This window comes from Thamnophis sirtalis, unplaced genomic scaffold (assembly GCF_051295495.1).
Source record: "Thamnophis sirtalis isolate CommonGarterSnake01/CBP01778 unplaced genomic scaffold, rThaSir2_p1.2 scaffold_2, whole genome shotgun sequence".
In the NCBI taxonomy this organism is placed as follows: Eukaryota; Metazoa; Chordata; class Lepidosauria; order Squamata; family Natricidae; genus Thamnophis; species Thamnophis sirtalis.
This window is the reverse complement of record NW_028261382.1, coordinates 2,509,019-2,520,667: the sequence shown is the minus strand read 5'-3', so window position 1 is coordinate 2,520,667 and position 11,649 is coordinate 2,509,019. Positions and strand designations below refer to the sequence as shown.

General features: G+C 49.0%; 1 protein-coding gene across 1 annotated transcript; it reads right to left on the bottom strand.

Annotated features, from left to right (window-relative positions):
• Positions 1-3,842: 3,842 nt before the first annotated feature.
• Positions 3,843-10,158, bottom strand: CRABP1 (cellular retinoic acid binding protein 1). Its single transcript, XM_087703621.1, has 4 exons — positions 9,970-10,158; positions 8,611-8,789; positions 5,664-5,777; positions 3,843-4,116 (listed from the first exon to the last, which is right to left on the bottom strand). Exons 1-4 carry the CDS (start codon positions 10,037-10,039, stop codon positions 4,066-4,068), a joined length of 414 nt encoding a protein of 137 aa, XP_087559747.1. The 5' UTR covers positions 10,040-10,158; the 3' UTR covers positions 3,843-4,065.
• Between the last annotated feature and the right edge of the window lie 1,491 nt (positions 10,159-11,649).

Sequence of the window (11,649 nt, the reverse complement as noted above, 5' to 3'; positions counted from 1 at the left end):
CGATTCCCTTCCGGTTCCAAAGCTAAGATAGTTTTGCAAAAGAATGATGGTTTGCTTCTGGTTTCTGGTGCTACTGAGATGGAGGCTCATATATTTCTTGAATTCGTTGACGTTTTTATAGCTATCCATGCTAACAGGTTCTGTTATTTGTCTCACCACCACCACCACCCCCTCCAAGGAGGCGGACAATGAGTAGAAGGTGCTAGACTGCAGGTTCAGAAATAGCAATAGCAGTTAGACTTATATACCACTTCATAGGGCTTTCAGCCCTCTCTAAGCGGTTTACAGAGTCAGCATATCGTCCCCCACAGTCTGGGTCCTCATTTTACCCACCTCGGAAGGATGGAAGGCTGAGTCAACCTTGAGCCGGTGAGATTTGAACCGCCGAACTGCAGAACAGCAGTCAGCTGAAGTAGCCTGCAGTGCTACATTTAACCACTCGCCACCTCCACCTAAGACCATCCGTGTCTCATAAAGCAAGGTTTTTGGGGGGTCATACCTCATAAAGCAAGAGTCTCATATTGAATTGAATTGAATTTTATTATTTGTATGCCGCCCTTCTCCGGGAAGGACTCAGGGCGGCGAACAATTCAAAAAGGGGGAAAGGGGGATGTTTGAGGGGCTGCCAAAAGAGGAGGGGGGGTCAAGCTGTTCTCCAAAGCCCCCGAAGGCCAGACAAGGAAGAATGGATGGAAACTGACCAAGGAGAGATTCAACCTGGGAATAAGGAGGAATTTCCCGACAGTGAGGACGATCAACCCATGGAACAGAAGTTGCCTTCGGAAGTTGTGGGATCTCGTTGGAGCTATCCAAGGTCCTGCAGCTTCTACCTGATCACTTGACTTCCCTGCCCCATCTGAGGGATTGATTCTCTACTGCAGTGTTTCTCAACCTTGTCAACTTGAAGATGTCTGGACTTCAACTCCCAGAATCCCCCAGCCAGCATTCGCAACCTTAGAACTTCCTAACAGTGAGAACGGTTAAGGGACTAGCTTGTTTCTAGAAGTTGTGGGTTCTCCATCCCTGGAAGTTTTGAACAAGACATCAGGCCGCCATTGGTCTGGGAATAATCTAGGATCTCCTGCTTGAGCAGGGGGTTGGACTAGAAGACCTCCAAGGTCCCTTCCAGCTCTCGTCGTTCTGTGAAAGGGCATTTGAGAGCGCCTGTCGATGTCTCTTCAAATTCGGAGAGGTTGCAAAGTAGAAGTATAATCTTTATTCTCCTTGTACTCAAATACAAGGAAATTAAGTTGGAAAGCCAGCAAAATTCCCCTTTTATTTCTCTCCCCGCCCGGCTCCCCAGCTGAAAGGATTTTTTAATAAGGACAGGATGGACTTGCCAGCAGGGTGGGGGGTGCGCCGAATGTCGATGGATTTCATCCAGTGTGAACGCAGCCCATAAACCTCAGCGTGCTAACTCAAGTGTGCACCAGGCACGATGTGAATCCAAGACCAATATTGTTTTGTTTGCCTTGTGATGAGAGAGTCGGGGTGGTGTTTTTTCCCTCTCTCTCTCTCTCTCTCTGTGTTGATGTTGAATCCATTTGGAAACATTTCCGAATCCTTCTGCACATTGTTTTTTTCCCCCCCCCCTTAAATACCAGCCTGGCAATTATTATTATTATTTTGGGAGGATGTGAAACAGTCATACAAATTCTGGCCTAGTGTCCTTATCTCTTAATTAGGTCAGCTTCTGAATGGCAAGCTCGGGATGAAAACACACACACACACACACACACCCATAAAATATAATGGCTGAGTTCGAAGTGTCCATAAAATTTAACGCGGCCTGAATGGATTCAGACTTAATTTAACAGGCCACTGCCTCGGTTTGTCAGCTCCGCAACGTTGTGCCAAATTAGCCACGGGGGTGGTGGGTGGTGGTCCCCTTTTCACGAAGGAATCGGGGTCGAAGGCAGATGAAGCAGGCGATGGTCCTAATGAGGGAACGTCACACAATTAAGGGAGCTGCCCCGTCATTTCTGTATGAATGCTGCCTTTAAAAAAAAACATTAAAAGGAAAATATTGTGGTGAGCTTTCGTTCCGTGGCCAAGATCCGAAGAGACTCTTGGCAAGCTTCCTCTGATTCAGGAGAGTTTGATGCTGAAGTGGATCGTTTCCATAAAAATTAAATTGTTGGTCAAGTGTTTCTCTCCCCCCCCCCTCCCACAATTCAAATGTCTGGAAGAGAAATAAGATCTGGGGAGGGCTGCTCCCCCCAAATCGCCACTACAAAGTTCCTGAAATAGTTTCCAGCTTGGAAATGTCTATGGCAGAGATGGCTAATCTTTTCAGCACCGAGTGGCCAAACTGGAATGTGCACACCGAAAGCTTGAAGACCAGCTGGCCAGTGCATGCATGCCTGTTTTTGGGGGTTGTTTTTCGGGCCATTTTCTGCTGTTTTCAGCCCGAAAATGGCTTGAAAACAGCCTGGAAAATGGCCTGTTTTTTGGCTGGGTTTTAGGCCGTTTTCCGGCAATGCGGCCCCTGCAAAAACCAGCTGGCCAGTGTGCATATCCGTTCCAGAAACCAGAAGAGCCACTGGCAATGGTGTTCGTGCCCACAGAGAGGGCTCTGTGTGCCACCTTTGGCCTGGGTGCTACAGGTTCGCCATCCCGGGTCTATGGGATAGAAGCAGATAAAGTGGAGGCTGAGGAATAATGGCATCCATTAGACGGAAGGCATGTTTTTGTCCTGCTCAGTGGGATTCTCAATCCGTGTGTTTCTCAGCCTGGAGAAGAGAAATCCTTCACTGGCACAATTTGTACCTTCAGGAAAGGCCACGAGACCATTGAAAATGTTTCCTGAAGTTGCTGGTTTTCTCTCTTCAGGAATTTTCTCTATAAAAGGCTGTCCTGCACAGAGGAACCTCAGGGGTTTGGAGTTTTTCGTGCGGATGTTTCGTTCCCAAAGCAGGTGCTGGAAGGGAGTGGGGGGGGTGTTGCTCTTTTCTAGCACTGATGCTGTTACCTAGTTGGGTCACGAAACGTCCGCAAGAAAACAACCAAGCTCAGAGAGCACCAAGGAACCCCTCATTTCAGCCCTGAGCTACGAATACTCTCCTCCAGTGATTATTCTTCCCAGATTAAGATTGACGTTCTCGTTTGCAAAAATTAAATCTGGGGGCAGAACTCCGCTCCAGTCACCTGAAAAAACACACACGGATGCGTATGATTCGAAAGGGGAAAAGACAAGCCTGTGTTTTGCGACTTGACCTGAAATACTCTCCAACTTTATAGAGGCCATAATAATTAGGTAGTTAACTATGATGTGGGGGGAGGGGAGAACAACAACGCTGGTCTACGGGGACTGATTTCCACTCATCTTTTGCAGCAACAAATTCCTTAAGTTAAACAGAAAAAGAGTATCTCTGCCTTTGTGCAAAAACCCAGCACGGAGCGAATTGCAGCTGGTTGGGAAAACTCCTTTTTTTTTTTTACAAAAACGGGGAGCTAAAAGAACTCAAACTGGTAAAGCATTTCCATGTCTTGTTCTCAAGTTGGCTCGAGGCTCGTAAGTTCATTAGGGCATCTTTCGGAAACTTGACAACAACCAGATGAGACACCTAGAGTAGCAAAGGTGTGAGCTTGGAAGGTCTTACCCCTCTCCCATGGTGTCCTTCGACGTGTCTGGATGTACTTTAATAAAGTAAAAGAAACATCGGTTTGCAAAGCCTGGTCAACAAGAACCAAGAGATTTAATCGTCTGCTCGTACAAATGTGAAGGTATATAAATACCAGTGAGCAGCGGGCTGGAGGGGAAATGAAAGGGGGGGTTTGTACCCGCAAACACACACACATGCACGCACGCCCACAAAATCTACGGGGACCTGGATTCGCCATCTAAGCAAAACAAAGGAGGGGGAAAATTCTCGAGATACGGCCGGCGAGCTGGGATTTGAAACGACATGTACGATCACGCAGGAGGCAGCCCGTCCAAACAACACGCGAGGATGTTTACTCGGACGGATTTGTGTTCACAACACCTGCGGTTGATCCTCCGGCTTTTCCTGCAAGGGGGTGGGGGGAGAGGGAGGGAGGGCAGGTTGGCCTCTTTTTTTTTTTTCACTCCCGCGTGTAAATCCTCGTGCACACAACTTCGTCGGCCCCAAAGGTCTGCAAAGGAGGGGGGAAGAAAAATAAAAGAGAACCTGAAACCAGAAGAAGACTTTTTTTTCTCTTTAAGTCTTTGTTAGAGAAGGCCGTGGTGGTTTGAGACCAGGAAGCCAACATCTGCAGAAGGTTCAACAGCTTGGGGAGAAGCTGGTGAACTTTCGTCCGACTTGGAGGCCGCCTACGTTGTTCCTCGCAAGGTTCAAAAGTGTCTGAAGAAATGTGGTCTCCTAAATTCTTGGGAAGTTCTTGCGTTGCTGGGATGTGCCTAGAATTTGGAAGACCTCCAAATCACGTGTGCAACCCTTTCATCTACAGGTAGCCCTCAACTTAATACCAGTTTGGTTTAGTGACCACTCAAAAGTGCAACGGCACCGAAAAAGCCGACTTACGACGGTTTTTCACACTCGAACAACTGTTGCACCTCCCCGATAGTCAAAATTCGGATACTTGGCAGCCGACTCTTATTTATGACATTTGCAATGTCCCGGGGTCGTGTGATCATCTTTTGTGACCTTCCGCCAAGCAAACTAAAAGAGGACACCAGATTTCCTTAACAACCTTGTGGCTAACTGAACAGCTGCCATGAGTCGCTTAACGACCGTCACTGCAAGAAAGGCCCTAACGTGGGGCAAAAAGCACCCCTGTCTCAAGGAGCAACAGGAGCTTCGGGTTCAATTTTGGTCGTAAGATGAGGACTAGCTGTACTGCTCAGAGTTGGGTCTTGTGGTGCTTCTCAAGAACATGCAGAGCCAGGATTCAAGCTAGGTTGAGCCCAAGTGATGGCTTAGCGGGTGGGGTGGGGACGTTGGCATCACTCCAGGTCAAAGAGAGATGCCTGATCGGGGGCCTCCAACCTTGGCAACTTTAAGGCTTGTGGACTTCAACTCCCAGAATTCTCTGGGAGTTGGAAGGCCACAAGTCTTAAAAGTTGATCTGAACTTTCAGATCTTACAGTGGACCTGTGGCACGCGATTTGGGAAGAAGGTTCATTGGTCTGCACCCCACTATATGACATGTGGGCCTTTGGGTGCGCATGTGTGTTGAGTGAGCTTGAGAAGGGAGGAAGACAAGACCGCTGATCTTTTGATACTGAACTTTTGAAAACTTTGCCTTTGGTGATAAGCAATTTTGGAACTTAACTCCCTTCTTCTCCCATCTTCACCTCATCCCGGTCCAGTGGACCTGGAGGCTGTACCCTTATTGAAAAACTTGAAGAAGAAGGAAGAAGAAGAAGCTTAGAACATCATTTGTTCTAAGGAAGAGAAGAAGGAGAAGAAAAAGAAGAGGCGGAGGAAGGAAAAGGAGGAGAAGAAGAAGGGAGAAGAAGAAACTTTTTCAGAATTTAGTCTTTCTATCCTGGGCTGAACCTTCTCACCAAATTCCAAGGTTGACTATAAGCGAATGGAGCCTTGAAAAGGAGAAGCTATAGCTGTGCTCAACCCAGTTTAAACTTGGGGGGGGGGTCTTCATTGCCGTTTTAGCCTGCTACCCCAATATTGAGCTCCTCTCTTTTGGGAAGGTTGGTGGGAATTGCTGAAAGCCCTTACCAAAATCAGCTCATCTCCAGCCAGCTCTCTTGCCCAGTAGGTTTTGGGACCCTGGCCGTCCAGCAGCGTTTGCTTGCAGTAAAGCTTGTTCTCATTCTCCCAAGTGGCCAAACTCTGCAAAAAAAAAAAAAGATTTGCCCCTCCCGGTGGAGAGGAGGGGAGGCCAGATGTTAGGACCAACGGTTTGAAGCCAAGCAGCAAACGGGAATAAACATCTGGCAGCAGCCACCTCAACACACTGCAAATGAGCTTCCGTCTATGCAACAGATACCAGGCAGAGCAGATGAACAGAGTTGGGAGGGGACCTTATAGGTCATCTAGTCCAAAACACACACACACACACACACACACACGCTGAAGCAGGAGACCCTACATCATTTCTGACAAACGGCAGTCCAATCTCTTCTTGAAGAGATGAAGCACCGTGCACAATTTTGTGGGCAGCTCAGAATGGGCCTAACTTCCAGTTAAGGCTGGGGGGGGGGGGACTTAAGGCTAAAACTATAGAGAATCAAGAGTGGGGGTTGGAGGGGGATTTGTTGGTCAGATCTTCATGGCTGGGCAGATGTTTCTGCATCTGAAGTTCCAGACCTCCCAGGATCGAGGGCTTATATTTTCTCCTGGAAACCTCCCAGACAGACTTTTATCATTAAAAGTTTAAAAAAAAAAAAAAAAACACGAACTGAACGCCAGATTTCATCAAACCAGATTCAGTAAAACAGCCCAACCAGAAAGAAAAGGTTTGCCCTGTTGGATTCCTTCAGCCAAAGATTTGGCTGGTGGTTCCATTTCAAGTTTGGGAAAATTGCTGCTCCAGGCAACTTAAGACAATTACAATTATATTTTTTTTTTAAATGGAAATGATCACTGGATCAAGCCACAACCCACACGGAATTGGGGTATAATTCTTCTGATCCTTTCCAGGAACATGACTTATTCCTCTTGTGGATTGTTTTTTTTCCATACCACACCTTAATTAACTCTTTTATAATGCTGTTTGCGGCTCCCTCATTATTTTGTCTTCATCTAGGACTCCCCAATAATTCCATGTAATCATGATCTTTCTCCTTAAGCTGATGAACAGACAGACTGGGACCCCCATTCTCAGTCTTATCCCTGCCCCTTAGCCTGAAGCAGTGGTTCCCAAACTTGGCAACTTTAAGACTTGTGGACTTCAACTCCCAGAATTCTCCAGCCAGCTGGCTGGAGAATTCTGGGAATTGAAGTCCACAAGTCTTAAAGTTGCCAAGTTTGGAAACCACTGGCCTAAAGTCAAAAGGTAAAGGTTCCCCTCGCATAGATGTGCCAGTTGTTCCTGACTCTAGGGGGCGGTGCTCATCTCCGTTTCAAAGCCGAAGAACCAGCACTGTCCGAAGACGTCTCCGTGGCCATGTGTGGCCGGCACGACTCAACGCCCAAGGAGCACGGAACACTGTTACCTTCCCACCAAAGGTGGTTCCTATTTTTCTACTTGCATTTTTGACCTGCTTTCGAACTGCTAGGTTGGCAGAAGCTGGGACAAATCACGGGAGCTCACTCTGTTACACAGCGCTAGGGATTCCAACAGCTGAGCTTTTTGATCGACAAGCTCAGCATCTCAGCCACTGAGCCACCGTGTCCCTAACCAGGAATTAGACATCCCTAAAATTCTTCTCCAAAGCCAAATCAAGCATGCTTTAAAAAAAATAAAATTAAAAAGAGGTCATCAACTGCCAAGCTGGGCAATGACTCAGAAAACTGCCAACCTGAGAGAGACTTCCAAAGTGCCAACATGATACCAAGAAGAGGTCGGATGAGGCCGGAAGGGAAATCCTAAAGCCAGGCCATTGGACAGGGGGGGTGGGGGGAGATGTCCAGCATCCGAATTCCTGGGATGGCAGAGAAGCCACAGCGAAACCTTCCTACCCCCCAAAATCCTGATTCATCAGCCTGGGGAATCCCTGTGCGACTCATGGACAGCGAGTGGGTTTTTTAAAGAAGATCTCCAAAGGAGGAAGTGAGAAATGTTTTGTGGCTCTGGTTTGCCACAAAAGAATAGCGAACTCTGCTTTTTTTGTGTGTCAAGAAATCAATCCCCTGGCTTGTGGCTTGCGGGAAGAGCAAAATTCACCTAGACTTCCCTCTTTTTTTTGTGGGGGGGGGTGTTGCATCTGTCTGCATCTGTGTTAAAGGTGCCCAAGAAAACAGGCGGAGAAAACCTTTCTCTGCCTTCGCAGAGAATCTTGGGAATCTTGCTCTTATTTTTACCACTGGATTTCTGGAGATCTTGCTGCCTCCAAAGTTGAACAGGTGGCACCATGCCAATGTGATGGGGGGGTCAACTCGTCCCACCAACTCTTCCTCTCCCCCCCATGGGTTTCTGTGTGGTGTGGCTTTTCCAGCACATTGGGGGGGGGGGTGTGGGGGGGGAGACACGCTGTCAAAACATCCAGCTTGGCTCCAATAAGTTCTCCTAGAACAGTGTTTCTCAACCTTGGCAACTTGAAGATGTCTGGACTTCAACTCCCAGAATTCCCCAGCCAGCGAATGCTGGCTGGGGAATTCTGGGAGTTGAAGTCCAGACATCTTCAAGTTGCCAAGGTTGAGAAACACTGTTCTAGAAGAGGACAACTGGCCAAAACCCTTCTGTGATGTTCTCAAGAAGTTCCAAGGAACTGTTCTAGATCGGAGAACACTTTTCTTTGAGGACAGGGATGTCCAAACTTGGGGACTTTGAGACTTGGGGATTTTCCAGGGACAAAATCCCAGAATTCCCCAGACATTCCCCAATCTTAAAAGCGCCCCAAGGTTGGACGTTCTCTGCTTTAGAAGGACCTCATCTCCAGGACATTTGTCCTGTTCTGGAAATGTTTCTTCCACCCCAAAACTCAACCTCGGGAAGGAGGAGGAGGAGCCCCAAGAAGACCCCCACCCTGCCTTGAAGATCTACCCTCAGGAGAAGTCTCACCCGGCATTTCCTCCCATCTACCGTCTCCTCGTCGAAGCTCTCCCCTACTTTGAAGCTGATCTCCGTGGTGCGGACGGTGGTGGAGGTCTTGATGTAGAACTGGTCCCCGTCCTGGCGGATCTCCACGTGGGGCTTGGAGGCGGCGGCCACCGCCACTTTCCGCAACATGGCATTCACTCCTGGGTAGACATGGGAGGGGGGGGCAAGGGGGTGTTAACAGGGAGCCCTTCGGGCGCCTGGATGGAATGGCTTTCTCCAAAGGTCCACTGATCAAGCAGCTTGCTCCCCCCCACGGATGACCCACGCCCAGCCCTGTTGTTGGGTGGGCAGGGAGGCTGGGACCTCAAGAGCCGCCCCAATGGCAACGGGGGAGGGGCGTCTAAGCAGGTTTACTTGAGGGCAAGTGTCCCCTCCCTTGGCCAGAGGAACCTGGGTTCTCCCTCCCCTTCAGGTCTAAAGCCTCTTTTTTGGGGGGATAGAGAAGGGGGGAGCATGGGGTGGCCATGGAAGAGCAGCGCTCCAAGCCTGCCCCCCCCCCGCCTCGCTCCGAGCCCACCTCCACCCGCGAGGATACTCCGCGCCCCTCTACTCTCTAGAAAGTTATCTGGCCCCGTTCTCACGCGCCTTGCCCCCCACGCCCCGCTTCTTCGGTCTCCTCTCTTCTCATCCTCCTCCTCTCTTCCTCCTCCCCTCCTCCTCCTCCTCCTCTTCTTCCTCCTCCTCCTCTTCCTCCTCCTCTCCTTCTCCCACTCCTCTCTTCTCCTTCTCGTTCTTTTGCCTTTTCTCCTCCTCCCCTCTTCCTCCTCCTCTCCTCCTTCCCACTCCTCCTCCTCTCTTCTTCCTCTTCCCCTCTTCCTCCTCTCCTCCTTCTTCCCACTCCTCCTCTTCTTCCTCCTCCCCTCTTCCTCCTCCTCTCCTCCTTCCCACTCCTCTCTTCTTCCTCTTCTTCCTCCTCCCCTCTTCCCCCTCCTCTCCTCCTTCCCACTCCTCCTCCTCTCTTCTTCTTCTCCTCCTCGTCCTCCTCTCCTCCTTCCCACTCCTCTCTTCTTCCTCTTCTTCCTCCTCCCCTCTTCCTCCTCCCCTCCTCCTTCTTCCCATTCCTCCTCCTCTCTTCTTCTTCTTCTCCTCCTCGTCCTCCCCTCTGCCAGCGCCAAGTACGCTTCCTCTCCAAGAATCGGGTGGCTGCTTCCATCCTTGTCCCTTCCCGCTGACTCGCGAGTAAACCAACGCGGCTGGTGTGTTTGTGTGTGCGCGCGCGTGTAATTGGCCGGGGGGGTTTCTTCCAGACGCCGCCTTGATGCCTAGCGCCTTGGATAAGCCTCTGAAACTCGAGCCTTCCTCGCTCCCCCCGCGCCTTACCAAGGACTTTCAGGAGTTCGTCGAAATTCTCGCTGCTTTTCATCTTCCAGTTCCCGGCGAAGTTGGGCATGGCTGGCGAGAGGCAGGGCAGGAGGACCAGGGACGGGACGGGGCGAGAGGCGGACGAGGCAGCCGCGAAGCGAGGCGAGGGCGAAGCGCAGGAGCTCTTGCCTCCGTCTGTCCCGCACCGCGAACTGGCCAAGGGAGCCCTTTACCCGTCCCTCCCTCCCTCCCTCCTCCCTCTTCCTCCTCCCCCCATCCGCTCATCCATCCATCCATCTGCCTCTTTTCTATCTCTTCTCCTCCCCCCCCCCCGCGTCCCCTCGCTCGGGGCACACACAAGCGGCGCCTCCCACTCCCCCCCGCCCCACCCCACCCCACCATCCATCACCCCCACCCCACGCGCCCCCTGCCAGCAGCGCCCTCTTCCCTCCTCCCCATCCATCATCCCCGTCCCCATCATCCTGCCAGCCCAGGCACCGACCGCCTGGGTCTTCCCCCCAAAAAGGAGATTCCCTGCCTTTCCTCGCAGCGCCCTCCCCCCCACCACCACTCACACACAGCCCCCCACCCCACCCCAATTGTACCTCGCTTTGCAGCTGGGAGGCAGCGGGAAGATTCATGGATGGAGAAGGTGGTGATGACATGGGGAAGAAGGGGGGAGAAGCCCCTCACACACACACACACACACACTTTCCCCTTCTGCTCAGCGCTGGATAGTGCAAAGATGCTGGGGAGGGGGCTTAGGGGGGGGGTTCTCCAAAATAGGAGAGGAGGAAGTGGGTTTCCTCAGGAATCTTCCCTGCAGCTTAGTCTTCCCTCCCTCCCTTCTAGTGTAGATATTTGGAGCTGAATATAGAATAGAATAGGAATAGAATAGAATAATAGAAATAGAATAGAATAATAGAAATAGAATAGAATAATAGAAATAGAATAGAATAGAATAATAGAAATAGAATAGAATAATAGAAATAGAATAGAATAATAAAAATAGAATAGAATAGAATAATAGAAATAGAATAGAATAATAGAAATAGAAATAGAATAGAATAATAGACAGAATAGAATAATAGAAATAGAATAGAATAATAGAAATAGAATAGAATAATAGAAATAGAAATAGAATAGAATAATAGAAAGAATAGAATAATAGAAATAGAATAGAATAATAGAAATAGAATAGAATAATAGAAATAGAATAGAATAATAGAAATAGAATAGAATAATAGATATAGAATAGAATAATAGAAATAGAATAGAATAATAGAAATAGAAATAGAATAGAATAATAGAAAGAGAATAGAATAATAGAAAGAGAATAGAATAATAGAAATAGAATAGAATGGAATAATATGAAAGAGAATAGAATAAAATAGAATATGAAAGAGAATAGTTTGACTCCCTCTTCTTTGGGGCAGCCCTTCAAATACTGGAAGACTACTATCATGTCTCCCCTAATCCTTCTTTTCATTGGACATCCCCAATTCCTACGACTGTTCTTCATACCCTTCAGCACTCCAACATACACACCCCTGGATTTCGCCTTCCCCCATCCTTTCTTGCTTCGATGGCCAGGCCATTTTTCCATCCAAGAGAGCCCAAATTGCATTTGGAATCCCGCCACAGAAGGACGGAAGGTTTCAAAACAAACGGAGAATGCTGAATCCCGAAGAGAAACGG

Excerpts from the sequence above, each read along its gene's own strand:
- CRABP1 (XM_087703621.1), bottom strand. The coding sequence starts at position 10,039 with ATGCCCAACTTCGCCGGGAACTGGAAGATGAAAAGCAGCGAGAATTTC. Across the intron at positions 8,790-9,969 it reads CGAACTCCTGAAAGTCCTTG|GAGTGAATGCCATGTTGCGG; the intron begins GTAAGGCGCGGG and ends ATGTCTACCCAG. Across the intron at positions 4,117-5,663 it reads CTGGAGATGAGCTGATTTTG|ACCTTTGGGGCCGACGAAGT; the intron begins GTAAGGGCTTTC and ends CCTCCTTTGCAG.